Source organism: Fistularia commersonii, chromosome 6 (assembly GCF_037954325.1).
Source record: "Fistularia commersonii isolate RoL2024-O1a breed Wild chromosome 6, RoL_Fcom_v1.0, whole genome shotgun sequence".
NCBI lineage: Eukaryota > Metazoa > Chordata > Actinopteri > Syngnathiformes > Fistulariidae > Fistularia > Fistularia commersonii.
The window spans coordinates 2,073,818-2,095,697 of record NC_141289.1 but is presented as its reverse complement, the minus strand read 5'-3'; the positions used below and the strand labels follow the sequence as shown (position 1 = coordinate 2,095,697).

The following is a 21,880-nucleotide window of genomic DNA, read 5'->3' as shown; positions in this document are numbered from 1 at the left end:
ATAACTGCCAGGGTTTTTGGGCTGGTCTCCGTTATGGTGGCTTGTTATCTAAATGTAGGAGTTGATCGGCAGAAACTAGGTCTAAGCGGGCTGCCCTTCTTATCTCCCTTCACTGGCTCCCAGTAGCCGCCGGCATCAAGTTCAAGACCCTGGTGCTCGTGAATTGACCCCGTCATATCTAATTGCACATAGCCCCCCCCCCCCCCCCCCTAAAAAAAAAACGAGAAATTAATGTATGTATTTATATGGTTTTGAGATGGCTATTTGGTAGTGGTGACTTCTGGATAACGACTACTGGTACTTTGGATTTTGGATCTTCGGTTATTGAATTGCAATTTTTGTAAGCCGCTTTGGATAAAAGCGTCTGCTAAATGACTGTAATGTAATGTAATGTTGCTAAGCTAATGGGGGTGTTGCCCCCCCCCCCCCCCCAAGCCTCTCGGATAAGGGGTGAAATGTCTTCAGGTGAAGAATTCCAAGTCCAGTTGCAACAACAAGAAGATTTTGACAAGAATTCATCGTGATTTGGATGACTAATAACCTCCAAATACAATTCTCTGGTAACCAATGTTAGCAGGGGGGGCCCCTGACGCACTTGCCCCTGGGCCGCAGAAAAGCTTAGTCCGCCTCTGCCAGAAACAAAACCAAACCAAATCCTGATTGGTCAATCAATAGAAGGGGGCGTGGTTTCCTCCAATAAGATAAAGTGAAAGCCGGCTACACGCGCGTGGCTTAAAGAGGAAATGCGATTCGGTTCCGGGTAACTTCCCCTCCGGTTCTGGGAAAATACACCGAGTCGGGAGCGAAAGAGGACGCGTATAACGCCCGGAGAACAAAAGAAAAGAAAAAAAGAACTCAAGACGCCATGGTTCCTCCGCCGCCGCTCGCATTTCTTTTGGCAGTTTGGTCGCTGAGCGGCTCCGCAGGTAAACACCGTCTTAAATCGGGCGGAACTCGGGGTTCGCGTCTAAATCTCGCGAGAGTTCCTCGGTTCGGTCCTATGACGCTGTTTTTATTCAAGTTTTTTCAATTTATTCAAGTCCGGGATTAATAAAAATAATAATAACAATGATAAATGGTATTATAGGCGCCTTAATCGACGTTTTTAAAAATACCGTTGAATTATGGCGGGGGAGAGTGAGGACGGGGAACTTTGACACCAAGGCGTCCACTAGGCTAATATCCTTCCGCTGCCTTCCAGGCTGTGATTGATGTAAAATAGATCCCGGTGCATCAATAGATGATTAAGAGCGATATATTAATACACATAAACATACTATATAAAATATGTTGTAAAAATAAAATTATATATTTTTTTTTTTATTAATTTTCATTTTACATTCCTTCGATTTTGTACATATATTAGCGGTGGGTAATTGAATTACCCACCCATTTCCTTTTTTTTAATACATGCCATTCTGATTCTGTTAGTATATTTTTCCAAATCCTAATCAGTGAGTTTTTACATATAAATATGTATATGTTTGTGTGTGTGTGTGTGTGTGTGTGTGTGTGTCTGTATATACAGGAAAAATTAGAATATTGTGATAACGTTCTTTATCTTCTGTAATGCAATTACAAAAACAAAAATGTCATACATTCTGGTTTTTATTACAAATCAACTGAAATATTACAAGCCTTTTATTAGTTTAATATTGCTGGTTATGGCTTATATCTTAAGAAAACTCAAAAATCCTATCTCAAAATATTAGAATATCATGAAAAAGTCATTTTTGTTTTTTTATTTCATTACAGAAGATAAAAAACTTTATCACAATATTCTACTTTTCTGAGACAGTCCTGTATATCTTAAGTATATATTTTTATCCATATATACATAGACATGTTACACACACACACACACACACCATATAGTATATAGGTCTATCTCTATAACCATATATTGACAATTTTAATATCCATATTATTCTGCTTATATACTGCTCAAAAAATAAAGGGAATATTGTTTTAAGGACATTATATCAACCTTGTATCAGCCTGTCATGTTTTTTTCCACTTTAATTTTAAGTGTGACTCCAAATCCAGACCTCCGTGGGTTAATAAATTTGATTTCCATTGATCATTTTTGTGTGATTTTGTTCAACAAAGTATTTAATAAGAACATTTCATTTATTCAGATGTAGGATGTTTTATTTTAGTGCTTTTTGAGCAGTGTAAGTTTTAGTCCTTTGTTGATACTATTTTTTTTTTTATATTATGGTACCTCTACCCTTAAATATAATGTATGAATGTACCCTGTTGCTATGACAACTGCTATGCTTCATGAAGTTTATTTATCTTTGATGGCAGCCACATCATAAACATCCAGTCTATTCCGAACACAATAAACACACCGTGACCACATCCAGTCGGCGTGGTTTCATCCGTTCACAGGTCCCAAAGATGTGAATATTCAGAGTTAATTCTGCGAATCGAAAAGCGGAAAGAAAAAAAGCGTCGAGGACGAGCGGTTTCTCGGAAAGCTCTATTTGAAATGTCAGACGGAAAAACAAAGAAGACGTGACGATGATAACGACAACAACAACAGAGGGCTCTTTCAAAATAAAATGGTGCAAATATAGCAGAATAATACAACGTTTTGTTTTAAGGGCGCCGGCCATTTATGTATCGTCACGCAGGAAAAATACCTGCAGCTAACAGGAAGTAGAAGGAGGGCAGTGGACAATGGCAAAAAATAAAAACCGACCAAATGGACAAATCGCCATGGCGACCATTACATCAAAACACAATTTTTTTTTTTCCTGTCACGGGATGAAGGGATTTCGGTGAATATCCCCCTGTGGGGGGTTTCTGCGGTCCTTCCCTGTCCAAAACAGATGATTCCACCAATTTAAAACACACATCCCATAATATTTGAAGGATAATTTTGTCATATTGTCTTCCTTTCTAAAGGTCAGCTGAATATCAACCTCACAAAGTAATCGGTAAAATATCAGGATGCTGTTTGTTTTTTTTTGGGGGGGGGTGGGCAAGCTGTGTGTGTGTGTGTGTGTGTGTGTGTGTGTGTGTGTGTGTGTGCGTGTGCGTGCGCACGCGCGCGCGCATGTGTGTGTTCACTCTGCTCTGTTCAATACCTGGACCTACTTTACGTCAATCACCAACAGGTTAGAAAGACGGCAGATGGATACGTTGCAACATGGGATCAGTGAATTATCACACATATTGTTTGTGTGTGTGTGTGTGTGTGCGTGTGTGTGTGTGTGTCTAGCTCTCCTCCACCCTCCCAGAAATGTCCGCCTGACCTCCCACAACATGAACCTGGTGTTGCAATGGGATCCACCCGAGGACGCCGCCGGCGGCGACCTGGTCTACACCGCCGAGTCCAGGTAGGCATCCGTCGAACCCGGGGCGCCGTTTGGATTTCGGCAGGTTAAATCCCTCTGCTTCGGCAGGAGCTCGGTGACCAACTTCACCGCCGCCTGCGTGAGCGACCCAAGCCTGCGGTGCGACATCGGCGGCGGCGGCAAGCTGCACATCAGCCAGTTCGGGGTGTACACGGGGCGGGTGCGGGCGCAGCGCGGGGACCAGAGCTCCGAATGGGCGCAAAGCCAGGAGATCACTCTGGACAAACACAGTGAGTGACCGGACACGACCCATCAAATTCACACGCAGACGTGGAGGGCGTCGATCAATCACACGTATGGAGATCGTAAGAGACGTACGTGTCATCAAGCGGTCGGGGTTTTTACTCTCTATCTCCCTCAGCCGTCATCGGGCCGCCCTCCGTCTCGCTCCTCTCCAACGGGGCGATCTTGGAGGTGCTGCTGGTGGACCCGGAGCTGGCCGTCTCCACCGTCAGGCGCCTCTACATCCACAACCGCAGCTACAACATCACCTACTGGAAGGACGGCCAGCCGGAGAAGGTGGGCGCTCCGGGGTGGGATGTGTCGCCGCGGTAACTGATGCCGGAGACTTTCCAAATAGAGATGGACTTTGTTTAGACCGGGGTTCGGCAGTCTTTACCACTCAGAGCCATTTGGACCCGTTTCCACAACAGTCACACAACGCTTTTGAAATTTAAAATGAATAAACATGGCATGTAATGTTATTTTTTTTATGCCTATATGCTTAGGATAAACAAAACTTGCGTCGCATTTTTTTTTTAATCAGTGAACAACTGCAGGGAAAACGAAATGACATTTCTGCATACAACTAAACATTTTGAACTCCAAAAAAAACTTTGAAGCAAAATGTAGTCGTTTATTAAGAGGGACAAAAATATTCTAACACGTTTTATTTAGATGTAACAAGATCATGGTAATCTTCAAATTTTAAATGGCATTTTAAAAATGAACAATTAAAATAAAATACTACTTTAAGAAGCCACAGAGAGCCGGATCAATGGGAACAAAAAGCCCGACCAAATCAATGTATATAAATACACACATGTATAGATATATAAATACACTGCTCAAAAAAATAAAGGGAACACTTAAAAAACACATCCTAGATCTAAATGAATGAAATATTCTTATGAAATACTGTGCTCTTTACACAGTTGAATGTGCTGACAACAAAATCACACAAAAATGATCAATGGAAATCAATTGTATCAACCCATGGAGGTCTGGATTAGGAATCACACTCAAAATTAAAGTGTAAAAACAAACTCCAGGCTGATCCAACTTTGATGTAATGTCCTTAAAACAAGTCCAAATGAATCTGTGTTGCTTCCTGAGTGGACACTATGATTTCACACAAGTGTGATTGACTTGGAGTTACATTGTGTTGTTCAAGTGTTCCCTTTATTTTTTTGAGCAGTATATATATATATAGTGTGTGTGTGTGTGTGTGTGTACATATACACATAACCGCTACACTACAATTTTTCCTTTTATCATACTATTGTGCACTCCTTACCTCACTTGTTACTAAGACACTTATAGTTTTATCACTTGTTTACTAAGACACTTTATAGTTTCACTGAGACACTTTATAGTTTATTTTTATTTCTAATTCTGCCTTTTTCTTTTTATCATTTATTACTGATATATTTTCTGTAACTCTTGCACAACAATTTCCTTCGGGATTAATAAAGTTGTTCTTATCTTATACAAAAAATAGCACTGATTAGAAGGTTTATGTTCAAAACAAAGCACCTGGAAGTGTGAGCCGCCATCAGGCTCCGCCCCCTTTCCTCCTAAGCCCCGCCCCCAGCTCACCCCGCCGCTCCTTTGCAGGCCCGTAACATCACGAGGATCCAGCAGGAGCAGGTGGTTCTGGACGACCTGGAGCCGTTGACCCGCTACTGCGTCCGGGTCCAGATCGACACCATGCGGAGGCCGGAGTTCAGCGAGCCCAGCGACGTCGTGTGCGAGAGCACCTCTAGTGGTGAGGAGGACTAACTACACCCACGTTTTTTATTTCGCATTCACACCGAAATGGAGTCGGTTGTAAACCGAGGTCAATCCGGGGGGAGGGTCAACAGAAGCCAAGGCGCCATGGGTGCCGGCGGTAGTGACGTTCATCGTCGTCACCTTGGCGATCGCGGCGCTGGTGGTCCTGGTGGTTTATCGGAAAAGAATATCCCACTTCCTGTGTCCCAAGGACACGCTGCCCCAGCACTTGAATGAGGTGGGTTCAACATGTCGGAATCCTAAAAGGACGTTCTCCCCCTTTTTTCTTTTAAACCTTGAGACAACTATTTATGACCATTTGCCGCAATGTATTATTTTTCTTCAGTATAAACCTCTGTTATTGTGGTCTAAAGATCCAATTGATGTTTCACTGGCTCACAGGCGCCCCCTAGTGGACGCTGTTAGAGGTGTATTTTAATTGGGCAAGACCAGACTAGAAATCAAATTAAATTAATGAATATCTGATTAAATGACATCATAACCAACTAAATTAATGACCTGAAAGTGAGCTGTGATTTGGGGAAGTTTTTTTTTTTTCTAAAAAAAATAATTTCCAGATGAAAATCAGAAAGTGAAATATTGGCCGTAAAATTGACAGAAGAACACTGAGGATGTGTGTGTGTGTTAGTGTGTGTGTTTGTGTGTGCGTGTGTGTATGTGTGTGTGCGTGCGTGTGTAAACAACAAGTATCACTGATATTAAATATCAATTTAAACCAGTCCATTAACCAGTTTATTGATTGAAATTGCAACAACAGTAATTAAAAAAAGTATTTTAAATAAAATGTAAAGCTAAAATGTAAAAAAAAGTGCAAAAAACATTTTAATATAAAATTTATTGAAAAATATAAAGCCAAAAATAAAGTATAAGAAAATTAAAGAAATTGAATTTTGTACAAAAAATGGATTTCAAAACAAAACTATATATATATATATAAATCACAATCTGTTCAAACAAAAGAACAAAAATGGAATGAAATTTTAAAGATAATATGAAATAAATACAATATGATTTTTAAAAAAGTAGATTTAACAAAAAGTATTTGAACTAATTATCATTTGTTTGAATGAAAACCCTGAATAAAATAAAAAAAATAATAATTAAAAATTATATCTGATGCCCTTTTCCTCAACCTCCTCCCGAACTAGTACCTGCTGGATCTCCCCAACCCATCCATCTACACGGCCATGAAGAACTCCCTCCCGCCCCATGAGATCTTCGACCCGGTCAGCATCATCGCCAAGGCCGACGACGGGCGCCCCCAAGAGGCGACGGGGGGAACGCAGCCTGAAACGGAACGGACGTAAACCAAAAAAGAGAAAGAAACCGAACATCTGAACAGCGCATAAGCTGCAAGCAATAGCAGACCGCTCGCTGGAAACGACGCGACGCGGCGATCCGGTCCGCAGACGCTCTCGCCCCCGGAGCCGAGCCCGGCGCCAGAATTTGGTTTTTTAACTCCGTTGGAGCTTCAGAGGGCGCCAGTCTGCTCCACAAGGAGGAACCAGGGGATTCAGGCGTGCAGAAAGGGCCCATCCACCGCTGGCTGCTCCGGCAGTTCTCCATCACAAGGCTTGAATTAGTGTGTGTGTGTGTGTGTGTGTGTGTGTGTGTGTGTGTGAGTAGAGTAGTCCACATGCCTCTATCCCTGAATCTTTAAAATGTGATCACGTGAACAAGCAGCTCTGTGGAAGGTATGCTAGATTTTATTGTTGTTGTTGTTGTCGTCGTCCGTGTGTTTGTGTGTGAACCAGCTGTCCATGCTGGAGTTCAGCGTTGTTCCTATTTATTTTTTTAACGATTAAAATTTACAAGATCTACAGCAAGGTGGCGCCGGAAAGGTCGCATTCATTCACTCGTTCCTTTTGAGTCCTTTCCAGACTATTTATTTACTGAATATTAACTGCACTGGACAAAAATAAATAAATGAATATATGCGGACGTATATAGGTCGCACTTATCTATAAGTTGCAGGTGTTGTGGTTGTAACGTGAGATATTTACACATAAAGACGTCACGCAAAAACATTATTAAACATTTAATAAAATGCAGAAATGTTCAGAAAATGCTTTTTTTTTCCTGAACAGTACCTTTAACACAGCTGATGGAAAAAAGATTGATAATAAATAACACAAGGAAAAGTCCATCCATCCATTTTCTATCCCCGCTTTGTCCTACTCCGGCTGATCTTCGTCTTCCTCCTGAGCGCTCTTGTGCAAAAGGTCAGTAAGTAATATCATTTTTTTTGTTTTTGTTGCTTTTTTTTTACTATAGAAGCATGACGGTTTGTCTTTTTTTACAATAGTGTCATGATGTTTTTTTTTTTGTTTTTGTTTTTTTTTTACAATAGAAGCATTATGGGGTTTTTTTGTGTTTATTTCCAATAGAAGCCTGATGTTTCTTTTGTTTTGTTTTGTTTTTTTTTACAATAGTGGCATGATGGTTTTTTATTTTGGTTTCTTGACAATGGAAGCTTGATGTTTTTTTTTTATTTTACAATAGTGGCACAATGCTTTTTGTTTTTTGTTTTGTTGTTTTTTTCCCAATAGAAGTATGATGGGTTTTTTTTTTACAATAGTGACATGATGGGTTTTTTTGTGTTTTATTTACAGTAGAAGCGTGATGGTTTTTTGTCTTTTTTATAATAGAAGCCTGATGTTTCTTTTGTTTTTGTTTTTTTTAACAATAGAAGCATGATGGATTGTCTTATTTTACAACAGTGGCTTTTTTTTTTTTTTTTTTTTTTTTTAGCTTTTATGTTTTTTTACAATAGAAGCAAGATGAAGTTTTTTTTACAATAGTGGCAAGATGTTTTTTGTTTTGGTTTCTTGACAATGGAAGCTTAATGTTTTTTTGATATTTTTTTTATTATAGAAGCATGATGGTTTTTTTTTACAATAGTGGCTTGATGAGTTTTTTTGTGTTTTATTTACAGTAGAAGCATTATGGTTTTTTGTCTTTTTTATTATAGAATCCTGATGTTTCTTTTGTTTTTTTATTTTTTTTAACAATAGAAGCATGATTTTTTACAGTATAAGCACAGTTTGTTTTTTATAATAGTGGCATGATGTGTTTTTTTTTGTTTTTCATGTATTTTTTTACAGTAGAAGCATATTTTTTTTTTACTATAGTGACATGTTGTTTTTTCTTTTTTGACAATAGAAGCATGATGAGTTTTTTGTAAAACAAGAGAAACCGGTTAGATCATTCAGGCTGAGGGCCCAGGTTGCCAGGGCTTGGTTTCTATTTTGGTCGTAGATTTTTCTGGGTGGTTCTCGGGGTGGAGTAGGATCTGGCAGTGTTGTGTGTGTGTGTGTGTGTGTTGATCTGTCTTGGGAAAGATCCAGCACAGCGTTACATGGAGGTGAAAGGTGGTGCCTGGACCGCCCCTCCCGTTTGACATAGATGGTTTCCTTGACTCCACTTTGTCTTCCCTGGCCAGAATGCTCAAAGATGTAGGGGGAACACTTGGCCTTCAGGTGTAGGTGGACTGCCGAGTCCTGACCTGTAGAGGTGGGCCTCCAACACCTTCTCGACTGAGAACGCTCTCTGGATATACCTTCACCTCTCAAGATTTGCCTTCCACATGCTTGCTGCAGGTCACAATGTCATTTGCAAACATGACTGAGTGCTTCTGCCTCATAGCAAGAAAGTTCCTGTCTGGTTTCCCACAGGGGGCCTTCCTGTTGAGTCTCTATGTTCTCCCCTGTGTCTGCGTGGGGTTCCTCAGGGTTCTTCCGGGGTCCTCGCACAGTCCAAAAACATGCAGGAGTGAATACGAGGGCAAACGTTGTATGCCTTTATGTGAAGTGCGAATGAGAGGGCGAACGTTGTATGCTTTTATGTGACGTGCGAATAAGAGGGCAAACGTTGTATGTCTTTGTGATCTGCGAACAAGAGGGCGAACAAGATGGCGAACAAGAGGGTGAACAAGATGGCGAACGTTGTATGTCTTTGGGATGTGCGAATAAGAGGGCGAACGTTGTATGTCTTTGTGTGACGTGCAAATGAGAGTGCGTATGTTGTATGTCTCTCTGTGTGGGTCTGTGACTGACTGGTGAGCGGTACAAGGGGAAGTCCAGCTCTCAACCAAAGACAGCAGGAACAGTGATGTGCGATGCCACATGTTTTGGTATGACTCTGATACACTGATACCAATACTTTTCAGTAATAACGATGGACGCAACATGATATTGCAGAATCCCACTTCATTTTGCTGACCTTTTAAGGTTTTTGTGACATTTTTATTTTAATAGTTAAAACCCATGACAGAATTATGACAAAGGTCTTGGTTAAGTAAATAAAAATTCCTTTATTGTCAAAAAGTTTTATTTTTCCACAAACAATACAAAAGCTGTAACAAATTCATTTTTCAGGTGGTGTTCAGAAACTGTAATATAAAAATTCTGCTCTTCTTTTCCAGAGTTTTTTCATCATATAATAATAAAAATACATTTTATTTTTAAGGCACCTTATACAAGAATCATACCTCTTTAAAAGAAACAATGAAAATAAAAACAAAGAAGTGGTAGAAATTAAAAAAATAAAATAAAAATGACAAAGCAATTGGTATCAGCTTGATCAGACGTGTTTGGGGTCGTGATTAACAAATAAATAAACAAAACAAATAACAAATAAATGAACAAATACAAAACAAATAAATAAACAAAAACACAAGAAATAGCAAGAAGACAAAATAAAGAAACAAAGCATTCATATGATAAAGCATTCAAAACCAGTTTTTCAAGTATAACGTGTGTTAAGGGAATCCAACACAAAAATGAAACCAAAAATCTCCCCTTCAGTGCATTTCTTTTCTTTGCTTTTCTTTTTTTAATAAATAAAATATATGAATAACTGGTTAGAAAATAAAAATTCGAGGAACAAGAGCGAAACTAGAAAGTATTGATCTCATCCTACTCATATTAATCTGATACTGATATTGACTTGGAATTGATACTATCAATATTCGGATGGATCCACCCACCATTAAGTTGGAATACGCTGATAAGTGATATAAATAATGAATGAATCAATGAAAAAAGCAATTTATTAATGAATGTCGAACCAAATTACTGATCACTCCCGGCTTTCATTACCTGCGCATGCGCAATAGTTGCTCAAACTCGACCTACCGCGGCTTTTATTTTGAAAGCGCCCACCGGAAACGACTTGCTGTTTCCGGTTGGCAACCGGCGTTCACCGCTGTTGCAAACAGATCGGTATCGTGATCATGGATTCCTGAGGTGTATTTGACGGATTTTTCACTTTCGGCGTGAAGAACGATGGCCACCTTCGCCACTTTCGGCGTCGCTTTACTCCTGCGGTTCCTTTTCGGTACCGCCGGTAAGTTCGTTTATCCTTCCAGCTTGAGTCGAGACGTCGTCGGCTTGTTGTTTTTTTCGGCGTTCTTGGGGGGGGTGGTAGCTAAAAAAAAGGAGACTGGAGACACAGATTTTTGTTTTTATTGTTTTTATTTTTGGGACGGGGCGGGTTTTTCAACCGAAGGAGAGTTTCTGAGGTTAATTCTTGGGGAAAAAAAAGTGCTGTTTTTAGAAAAAAAAAAGGTTATTTTATTAAACAGCTAGCTTGTTTGTTAGCTAGCTACCTGAAGCGCTAGTTAGCTCGCTAGCAAGCAACGAAATGCTACCGTAGCGTTGCAACATCTCATATGCGCTTTCACTTCTGGTAGAATTTTATATCGGTGTGTTTGAGGAAAATCGGCTTGTCAAAATCACCCGGGGAGGTCCGATGTTTTTTCCGTCCAAGTCGACGGGACTTTTGTTGAACAACCATTGTCGTGGATTCCTTGAAGCCAGTTGCATCTGGATAAGGATAAATACTTTATTGATCCCCTTAAGGGAAATTCTTTTGTCACAACAACGCAACAAATATGAGTGTATGCATAAATGAAAGACACAACTAAAAGATAGCCAAAGACATCCACAAAAAATAGACAACAGAATAAAAAAAACAACAGCGCCAGGTTCAGTTTCACCATCGAGTTGGCTTTTCTCACGAGCTTGTCGGGCGTTGTTAGCATTGAAATGTCGTCTTGTTTGTTTTTTTTGGTCGTCATGTCGTTGCATGGACTTTTAACAACAAGTGTGTCTTTAGTTTTTATTCACAGATGAACCTGACAGGTTAGCTTTTGACCTTGTTTTATATTCAAGAAATAGTTGTAGTTGGATTCATTTCATTCAAGGTAGCATTGGGTGAGAGGCGGGTACCCAGAAAATCTAGGAACCTCATATTGAGAGACACAACTATTCACTCTCAAATTCTTCAGAATCAGAATCATGTTTCGCTGCTGTGACAAAAGAATTTCCCCTACGGGGATCAATAAACTTATCTTGTCTACTGTGCAGAATTGTGTGAATTGTACCATTGGTAAGAGACCGTTGGTGTAAACCGCACAGGGGGCTATTGTGGCTACTCGAAGGCCGGGTTTAAGTTGTGTAACTGGTCTGCAAGGATCTTTTTGGCTGTTTTTAGGTAATAATATGTGCTTCAAATTGTGACGCTGTCCTCAAATAACCTCAGCCTCCTGAGTAGGTACTGCCATCAGTGAAATTTCCTGAGGATTTCCTCAGTGTAAGAGAGGAGCTTCAGGAGATTGTCAAACAGCCTCAGTCAGTTACTCTGCCTGCTGGAAAACGTGATCACCATGTTCTTAAACACTTTATTTTTCCCCGAGGGGCAAATGGAGGGTGCACGAATATCGTAAACATCTGAAAAATCAACGGTTAAAAAAAAAAAACAAAAAAACATTTGTGCATGTATGCAGATGACTTTATATCTCTAACAACCTGGACAACTTTACAAATGGGCAGACACCAAGACCTTGGTGGTGCTTGTGCTGCAGGGTGACGAATGAATCCACTAGATCTCCCTGGGTGGTGGTGGTCTATAAATCCAGGAGTATTTAAGCTAATTTGGATCTCTACTCTATAGGGCTGAATATGAATCTTGGATGTGATTTATTTAATTTTTATTATTTTATTTTATTTTTTTAAGAAATTGCAAGTGGAATCTCAAAATAATTTGAAATCCCTTTTGTTTCCCATTGAAATCCCATTTGTTGAGAAGCTCGGGTTCAAAGCTGAACTCCCATTGTATTTGTTTCCTGCAGGTCTGGTATGTTTGTTTAAACTTTAAACAAACATGTTAATGATGCTTTAAACTTTAAAAAAAAAAGTGTGTCTGTGGGAATACACTGCCATATTGTTTGTTTCTGTGGGCAGGCGGACAAAAACAACTCCTGTTTAAAGCTGTCCCTTTCATGTAAAAATAAAATCCTTCAATTTTGTTAAGAAAAAAAACATATGTATTAACAATTAAAAAGTTAAAAATGGAAATGGAAAATTCAGCAAAAAAATTATACCTTTGTAAAACATACTGCAGGTTAATAATAATAATAATTTTTTTTTTTTTTTTTTTATGTTAAACTTCCTGTAACAGGATGTTAGGAAGGGAATACAGTGGCCGGAGACGTCCCAGCTCTCTTCCAGGAAATTGTTGTGTTCCTGCAGGGAAACTGATGGAAGGCCATCGTCTTCTGACAGAAGCTGCCAGTGCAAATGTATTCATCGCTCGAGTCACGCGGAAAGCTGCGGTACATCCATCAAACTCCTTCCCTTAGCTCATGAGAGATTTTTTGAGGTAGTCTCCGTTGCGAAGAAGAACAACACAATCTAAATGGGAAGTCTGCACTGTCGTTGGTCCTTCCTCTCTTTATGCCTTGCCGGAGCCTAGGTCGGTCCATCGGCTGATGTTCTTTGCCCACGTTGCTGTTGGCCTCCCACCTCCTGGCCGAGCTTCATGCCCGATAGGGCTTTATCCTTCGTTGTACACTTCGTTGGTCCATCGGCTGATGTTCTTCGCACCTTCCTCGCCGAGCTTTAATCGCTTTATGCCTTGTTGTAGCATATGTTGGTCTGATTGCATCCGCTTGTGTTCGTTCATTGTCTTAGCATGGTATATGGTTACCTTTCAGCTTGTACAAAGGCTAGATTTACTCGAACAGCAGTAGCGCTGGAGGCAACTGTTGTATGACACCTGTAGACAGAGAGCCCCCCAACCCCCCTTTGGTGTATTTCATGTTTTTGTCACAAGTTGGATCACAAGACCGAAACAACTTTTTTTTTTTTTTTTTTGAAAGCTACAGGTGACGGTGAATCAGCGGCGCGTCAAAGCCGCAGAGATGCCGAAATTATTCACCGCTTTCGCTGCTCTTACGTGCGGGTTCCTCTTTTCTGGTTCAGGTGTTTCCATCGCATGTGACACAAAAGAGACAATAAACACCGATCCCCTTCTGTTGTTTACGTCCGCACTCTGCTGGTCGTCGCGAATCTCTGCATTGCAGTCGGCCGTACGGACAAAACGGCAAGAAATGTGGATGAAGTTGTCCGGCGACGTGGACAACGCTTCTGCCTCACAGCTAGAAGGTCCCTCCAACCATCCCAAAGAAAATAAAGAACAATAAGCAAGAGAATCAGACAAATAATTTAGGCGGCGGTCTTTGTTATGGGGTTTCCTCCCACACCTTGCGCTCTTCCTTCTGCCTTTTGTCCACCTTAAAAAGCCTGGCTGTTACGTGAATCCCGACGACGGCAGGCGAAGCAGGTCTAGACGACAAACCGATGAAAAGTCAGATGGGAACTACCGAAAAATTGTCCAGGTGGTGCTGCAAAGGCCGTAATATAAGATAGACTTTGTTTGCCCCTCTCACTTGTCCCAGTGGGAATATGAAAATTGAGGATTTGGATACAAATGAGCAAGATAAATAAAAAGAAATTGTCTTGTGCAAGCAATGATTATTGAAAATACAGGTGAAGAGTAGGAGATGCGGGTAGAAAAAAAGAGGAACAACAACTAAGGTGTCCTGGAGAACGTATCAATATTAATATTGAGCTGTTGAGAGTGGTAAGTAAAGATGGAGGTAATGCCAAAAAAAAAAAATTGTGATCCCCGTTAGCATCAATATCGTGCTACGTTCAAAGAAATATTTGTTTTTCGTAGGTGTGCAAGATAAGCGTTATGTATAACAAACGGATGGAAAAAACAGAGCGAAACTACTTAAATGATCTTGAAATTGTCCAGGTGGCAGTGCTCTAACCCACTTCCCAAAAACCAAATCAAAATAACACATGGTAATCTCTCTGAGGAACCAAACCAGCGTGCCATATTTGATGTTTTAATAATAAAATTAACCTTTTATTTTGTGGCGGGTGTTCTTTGAGGGTATTTAAACAAGAGGAATCCAAAGTTCAAGCACCCCCGTGTACTGTGTAAGAAACAAAAATGAAAGCATCTCGGCAGTCCGGAGCTTCAATTGGGATTTATAGATTTATTTTTTTTTTTTGCTGCTTTTCTCTCAGCCGAAGTCAAGCCGCCGCCCCCGGTGAACGTGAGGATGGCGTCGATGAACACCAACTACACTCTGTGGTGGGACTGGGACCCGATCGCCGCGGAGGCCCAGCAGGCGGTTACCTTCACCACGCAGTATATCGGGTACGAGTCTCCGCACCTTTCCACGTACAGAAGGGCCTGGACCAGCGCTCTTTGAGATGACCGACAGAAAACCCCGGCATTCCCCCGTGAGCGAGAACCAAGCGAGGCCCGGGCACAGATGATCTACTACTACTGCTAATACCAGCAGCGCTAACAGTCACATGCTAATACAGTGGTCCCTTAACATATAATTCGTTCTTGAAGTATGTTTTTTTTAGGTATCCTAAAGGATTATTAAAAGTAATACACAAAATAAGCAGAAAGATAGAATGATGCCACAAAAGAGATTGGAAGAAATGATCTACTACAACTACTGCTAATACCAGTAGCGCTAACAGTCACATGCTAATACAGTGGTCCCTTGACATATTATTTGTTCCAGAAGTTTTGTTTTTCATATTTTAAAGGATTATGAAAGATAATACACAAAATAAGCAGAAAGATATAACGGTGCCACAAAAAGAGATAGGAACTATAGGCACAAATGATCTACTACTACAGCAAATACCAGTAGTGCTAACAGTCACATGCTAATACAGTGGTCCCTTAACATATGATTTGTTCCAGAAGTTTTGTTTTTCGTATTTTAAAGGATTATGAAAGATAATACACAAAAAAAGTAGAAAGATATAATGATGCCACAAAAGACATAGGAACTACAGGCACAATAGGCACAAATGATCTACTACTATTGCTAATACCAGTAGCGCTAACAGTCACATGCTAATACAGTTGTCCCTTAACATACTATTCGTTCTTGAAGTATGTTTTTTTTTTTAACGTATCCTAAAGGAATATTAAAGGTAATACACAAAATAAGCAGAAAGATATAACGATGCCACAAAAGAGATAGGAACTATAGGCACAAATGATCTACTACTACTGCTAATACCAGTGGCGCTAACAGTCACATGCTAATACAGTGGTCCCTTAACATACGATTTGTTCCAGAAGTATGTTTTTTTTACGTATCTTAAAGGATTATGAAAGGTAATACACAAAATAAGGGGAAAGATATATGAGATATGCGTATTTTACTAACTATCCAGACCAGGTGGCCGAGGGACACTTGAAGCTGCGAAGCGTTCTTCAAGGCCAGCACAGAAGATGCGCAAATTTCTCGCTCTTGTATTCGTATCATAAAAATTTCTTCCGGATTTCAAGGGTAAAAATGCTCAAATCCTGCTTCGTACCTTAAAAGAATTGTAAACAAAGCGAATTGTATCTTAAGGGGCCGCTGTATGTGGCGTAGCTTCAATAGATAATCCTGCTAAGACACCCCGCCTTTCCGTCTCCTGGCGCCCTCAGGCAGCACAAGCTGAAGCCCAGCTCCAGGCGCACCCCGATTTGGAACACCGTCTGCGAGGAGACCTCGGAGCTTCGGTGCGACGTCACCTCGCTCAACTTGTTATACCTGGGCAAGTTCATGTTCCGCGTACGGGCCGACGTGAACGGGAGTCACTCCGACTGGGTGGAGGAGCCCTTCTTCCCCGACAAAGACGGTAAACACTCGTCGTAACCGCGCTTTGTCTTCTTGTGGCTCCAAACTGCTCGTGCGTTACCATTCGGAGAAAACGAACGGCGACACCCGCCAACAGGAAGCATCCTAACCACCGCGATGACGTTTGCTTTTGAGCGTCTCCAGAGTAGAGGCATAAAGAAACAGCGTGATTATTACAATCTTTCCTCCCGCGAGTCTTGAAACCGAACCGGGAAATAAAATGGAGGTCAACGTTCCCTTGACCTCGCGCGGATCTGATCTGGTTCTCCTTCTCGTTCCCGCCCGCCAGCTGCGGTGGGGCCTCCCACCAAGGTGGAGCTCTCTCCGGTCGGCAGCGACATGGACGTGTCCATCGTGGACCCTTTGACCAGCACCAACCAGTCCATGAAGAAGAAGCTCCCGCATCTTTACTTTCACATCCTGTACTGGCAGCACAGGGACGGCAAACAGGTGAGGCCCACGCGAGAGGCTAGCAAAACAAAATAACAACGGTGCGTGAACATGCTTTAATGAATAAACAACCTCCTTCCTTCCACACCCTTCCCTTGTCTCAGCCCCTGACCATCCAGAGCCTGAAGAGCAACGCCAACCTGGTGACCCTGTCCACCCTGCAGGCCTGGACGTGGTACTGCGTGAGCGTGCAGACGCGCAACAACGTCTACAACAAGAGCAGCGACTTCACGGTGCCCCGCTGCATGCAGACCGAAGGTGACTCCTCGCGGTGGACGCCGCCTCCTCCGGGGGGTTCGGGGGGGGAGGGCTTGGGCGGAGATGGTGATGCATTTGCAGGGGATTTCCGTCGACCCACATGATCAACATGTGACATATTAAAGTTCTGGGCAATTTAGAAGAAGAACTTCATTGCCATTTTGTTTAAAAAAAAAAAAGGAGGTGTAGAGCGATCGTCAATGTGTTGTTGAGCAAGACCTCTAAGTGCTCCCCTGGCGCCACCTGATGGCGGCCATGGATGAACCACGAGTGGTTAAATGCAGAGAAGGAATTCCCCGTGAGGGATTATTTAAGGTATTAGTTATTATTATAAAAAGACAGTGACATAACAGGGGAGAACAGGAGCATCGGGTGAAAAATTAGGTGAAAACTGGGCTCTTGTAAGGAGGCGGCGCGTTAGTAAAAACACGCAAATGCGCATTTCATCCGCATAACATCCAGGAGAGCAAAGAAACCAGTTGTTTTGGGTTCAGGCTGATTCATGTAAGTTTTAAGTCTCTCCGGTTATTTCAACAGCGACAGACGTTTACGGCTTCTCGCTGCCCAAAAGTGCTGCCGACGTCTTCCGAGCGATGCGCTAGATCAGGGAACCGCCAGCTACATAAGGTAGCATACCTATTATCATAATCCCAACGATGTAAACGTCTTCAACGTCCTCCGCGGAAAGGATCGACCGGCACGCCGTCCTCCGGTCCTCCCAGGAGTCCATGGAGTTTCCGGCTGTCCCCGAAAAATTGGTCGATTACGTTGAGAGACCCGTTGATCGATTCGATAACTTTAGGCTTCGGACGAAATGCGAAGACAGGCTCAGAGACAGCACAGGGCAAAGAGCAGCAAGCAGCGGAGATAAGGGCAGGAGAAAAAATGTCCCTCTTCGTTGAGACAAGCTGTGGATTAGCTCTCACTGGCGTCTCCGATGAAGCTCCTGCATGTTTGTGGACTGTGAGAGGAACCAGGAGGAAACCAAACACAGACATGGAGAGAACATGGAGACCCTTCACAGAAAGTTCACCCCTTGTAGGAATCCAACCAGGGTTCTTCTAGCTGTGAGTCCAAGGGGCAAGAGTTGTATGTCCGTAACGCGTCAATCTGCTCTGACCAACAGGTCCGACCCCCTGGTGGCAGATCCTCGTCTTCTTCCTGGGTTCCCTGTTCCTCTTCCTCCTGCTGGTCCTGCTCTCGGTCTTAATGTCCTTTTTCTGCTACAAGATCATCAAGTACAGCTTCTACCCCTACAGCCAGCTGCCCGTGCACATTATTGAGGTGAGTGGCGTTCATAGGTTATCTATCCAAGGGAGATATTAGTCACTGATTAAAAAATTAAATCTCAAATGTTCTCCTTGTTGTGACTCTAATCTATTTTCATCCCTTTCACTGTGATTCTGTAACAGTCCGTATTCTTGTTATTGTCTTCATCCTTTTGTCTTTGTTTCTATCTAAATATTATATACATTTATTGTTATTGTTGCACCGCTGTGACAAACAAATTAACTGATGGGGATCAATAAAATACTATCTTATCCTCTTCCTCCTTTTCCTGCTCCTCCCCGTCCCCCCAGTATTTCTGCCGTCAGTCCAGGTCCGATCACTCCCAGCTGTTCCTGGCGGACCCAGAACCGGAACCCTTTTGCGAAAAGGTGACCATCAGCCCGGGACTGGAATTCCTGGAAATCCACGAGGCTCCTGATGCCGCGCTCCCGGCAGGCCTGGAGCCCAACAATAGGTCAGTCGGACCAGTTTCTGGTCCAGGATTCACTCTTTCATTCACTCGTGATCCAGACAAGCGACCATTTATCGTAATTTCCGGACTATTGAGCGCATCTCAACATAAGCCGCACCGGCTAGTCAGGGGTCGGCAACCCGAAACACCCAAAGAACCATTTGGACCCGGTTTCCTCGGAAAAGAAAACACTGGGAGCCGCAATTACTTTTTGACGTCTAAAATAAAGGTACCGCTGTATATATTGCTTTTTATTACCTTTACACTTTTTATAAACAAGTGTGTTGCTTCTAAAATTCACAAAGTATTACTGAAAAAAACAAAAATTTATTTATGTAATAAACTCATTTCGAGCTTTGGGCTTTCAGAGCGTGTAGCGGAGCCTTGACCTGAATTTTAAAAATAAATCGGAAAAAAAAATCACTGTGTCGGTAAACAATAAAAAATAAATATTTGCAAAATATCTTCATAATATTTATTTTACCTAGTTTATGGGACTTCTGCTGCTGAACAGCATCTGCAAATCGGGACTTTACCGGCTTCCGCGAGCGTGACGTTATTTTGAGCGGCGAAAAATAATAAATATCATTTTATCTAACATTTCAAGATCACAATAATCTTCCAACTTAGAACTAAAAGTCAAAAAAAAAAGGAATTAACACAAATGAAATCCACTTCAATTAAATATTTATAATTTATTTTCCCAAGCCGCTCGGAGCCGCAGTGTAAGGATGAAGGAGCCGCGGGTTGCCGACCCCTGGGCTAGCCGATCGCTATCTCGGGCTTCCTCCTGCGCACTAAAACCGTCAAAGTCGTCTTCTTCGGTGTCGGAGTTGAACGGACTCAGAATTTCCCGGTCATTTCATCGGCCCGATGTGACGAGGATAAATGTTTCAAGACGTCCATATATTAGCCGCATCGTTGTTTACGTGAAAAAAGTCACGGCTTATCGTCCGAAAATGACGGTACTCTCATTCATACACCATGGAGACGTACCGCATTCACCCTCTCATCCACGCGTGGAAGTCAAATAAATATTCTCTCCCTGTTGTCCTTTCCAGTGAGAGACACGTACGCCAGAGCAGCGGCGACTCAGGAGTCTCCTCCATGGACGGCAACTCCGGCCACCGGCGGCGGGCCGACAGCGACCACCACTTGGCGGAGGAGGAAGGCTCCTGGGAGGGCCTGGCCCCCCCGGAGCAGGTGAAGATGCTGGACATGACCTCGGGACCCCTGGCGAGGGACGAGGGCATCAGAGACATGTGCGTCTGATGGAGGTTTCCATCCGTCACTGTGAAAAGACCAGAGGACGGCGGTCCCATCTGGTGCGGACGTTCCACCCCTGCTCCTCCGCGGACCAGCGGGGGGTTTTGGCGTCCACGTTCCTCCCCTGCACTTTGAAGAGCTTCGACGCCGGATTGTTGCGGAGTTTCGGTTGCGGTCAGGCAGCCCGTGATTGGCCGCGTTTCCAAACGCCGTCAACATCAAATCTGGGTTGAGTCCTTAATTTTTCGGTACTTTTTTTTTTTTTGTTTCGCCAGGTTTCGAGGAAGCAAATGAGCACCTGCGCTTTTAAGAAAGTCTCAAGTCTGGTCACGCTTGAACTTGATTTACAGACCATTTGGGGAAAAAAACAAAACAAAAAAAAAAACGCAATTATCATATCTGTGTATCATATGACGTATGAGTTGCATTACGTATTATCATATATTAGACATATGCACACATTTAATAATAGATGATGGGAAGTAAATGGCTCATAATCGTCTGCCATATTCATTGCTTGGGACCCTGTCGCCGTGGAAACAAGTCAGCTATGCTTCTTACTGGAAAGTTAAACACCCCAGACGTGTTTATACACACACACACACACACACACACTGAGGACGTGAAAGGCCTTCAAGTCAGATGGATAATCCGTCGCCTTTGACTGCTTGTTGCCTTCAAACTTTTTTTTTTTCTTTTTTTTTTTTTAGGAGCGTTTTCGGCTCTTGACCACATTGACCTCATTTTAAAGGGAAAAAAAACCTGCAGGAATTTTAAAAATTGGAACGACATCCACGCGAGGAAGAAATCGGGATGACGAGCCAATCATCTGCCTCCATCTAACCCTCTTCTTGCTAACTTCCTGTCCTCTTTCCCTCCATCCATGAATGTCCTGGTACCTCCACCAACCCTCTACCCAGATCTTCACCATCCCTCCTCTGTCCATGTCCAAACCATCTCAGTGTGTTTACCTCCACAATATCTAACACTTGCTCTCCACACCCACAGAGAAACCACCACATCTTCATCTTTAACTTTTTTTCCCCCGCCCATTTCCAACTTATTGACACTTTTTAGGTGAAATACGATTCGGCAGATGACCCCTGACCTGCATATTAGCTTTGACAACCCCGGGTTACTGGAGTCCATGGAAAAAAAAAAACAAAAAAAAACAAAACAGTATTTATGCTGAAATTGAATGTTACCACTTCCCTCTTTGACCTTGGAGAGCGACGCCAGAACAGGAACATGTGTCCAGAGCAGACGGTTTCGAAAACACTCTCCAACCGCAACGCTCGACACGCTTTCGGTTTGAACTGCGTCCAAGGGATCGTGAACTGATCTGCCCCCCCTCTGAATTTGAGGGGCGAATCTGCCTTGCCTCATAACTTACATTTTCCCCCTTGAATTTGTATGTAACCTGTAAATAAACAGAATTTAAAAAAAAAAAATCTGCATTTTGTGTGCAGTCACACATGACCTGTCCCTTTGTTGCCTTCGAAATCTTCGGATTTAAAAAAAAAAAGGTGCACTTGAGTTTTTTTTATTTTATCTTTATCATGCAGTATGTGCCAGTTTATTGTTGATTGTTTTACTATTATTATGAAATTCTATATTTTCAGTGACATCTAAATGTGACATTAAACCCCGGGTATTATGTACAGAAGTGTCTTGTGAAGTCAGTGTGTGGTCATATAAAAAAAGACAATCATGGCTAATAAAGAAGATACTGGATCTTGAGTTTGTTTATTATCTTTATTTTGACTGGATTAT

At 42.1% G+C, this 21,880-nt stretch overlaps 1 protein-coding gene across 1 annotated transcript; it reads left to right on the top strand.

The window, feature by feature from the left end:
* The first annotated feature begins 733 nt into the window (after positions 1-733).
* Positions 734-21,840, top strand: LOC147233163 (uncharacterized). Its single transcript, XM_086148078.1, has 17 exons — positions 734-926; positions 3,230-3,347; positions 3,414-3,595; positions 3,727-3,884; positions 5,202-5,352; positions 5,441-5,595; positions 6,527-6,681; positions 10,660-10,724; positions 12,511-12,515; positions 12,840-12,993; positions 14,759-14,891; positions 16,200-16,393; positions 16,682-16,842; positions 16,947-17,100; positions 18,227-18,384; positions 18,681-18,844; positions 19,903-21,840. Exons 1-17 carry the CDS (start codon positions 866-868, stop codon positions 20,111-20,113), a joined length of 2,379 nt encoding a protein of 792 aa, XP_086004204.1. The 5' UTR covers positions 734-865; the 3' UTR covers positions 20,114-21,840.
* The last annotated feature ends 40 nt before the right edge of the window (positions 21,841-21,880 follow it).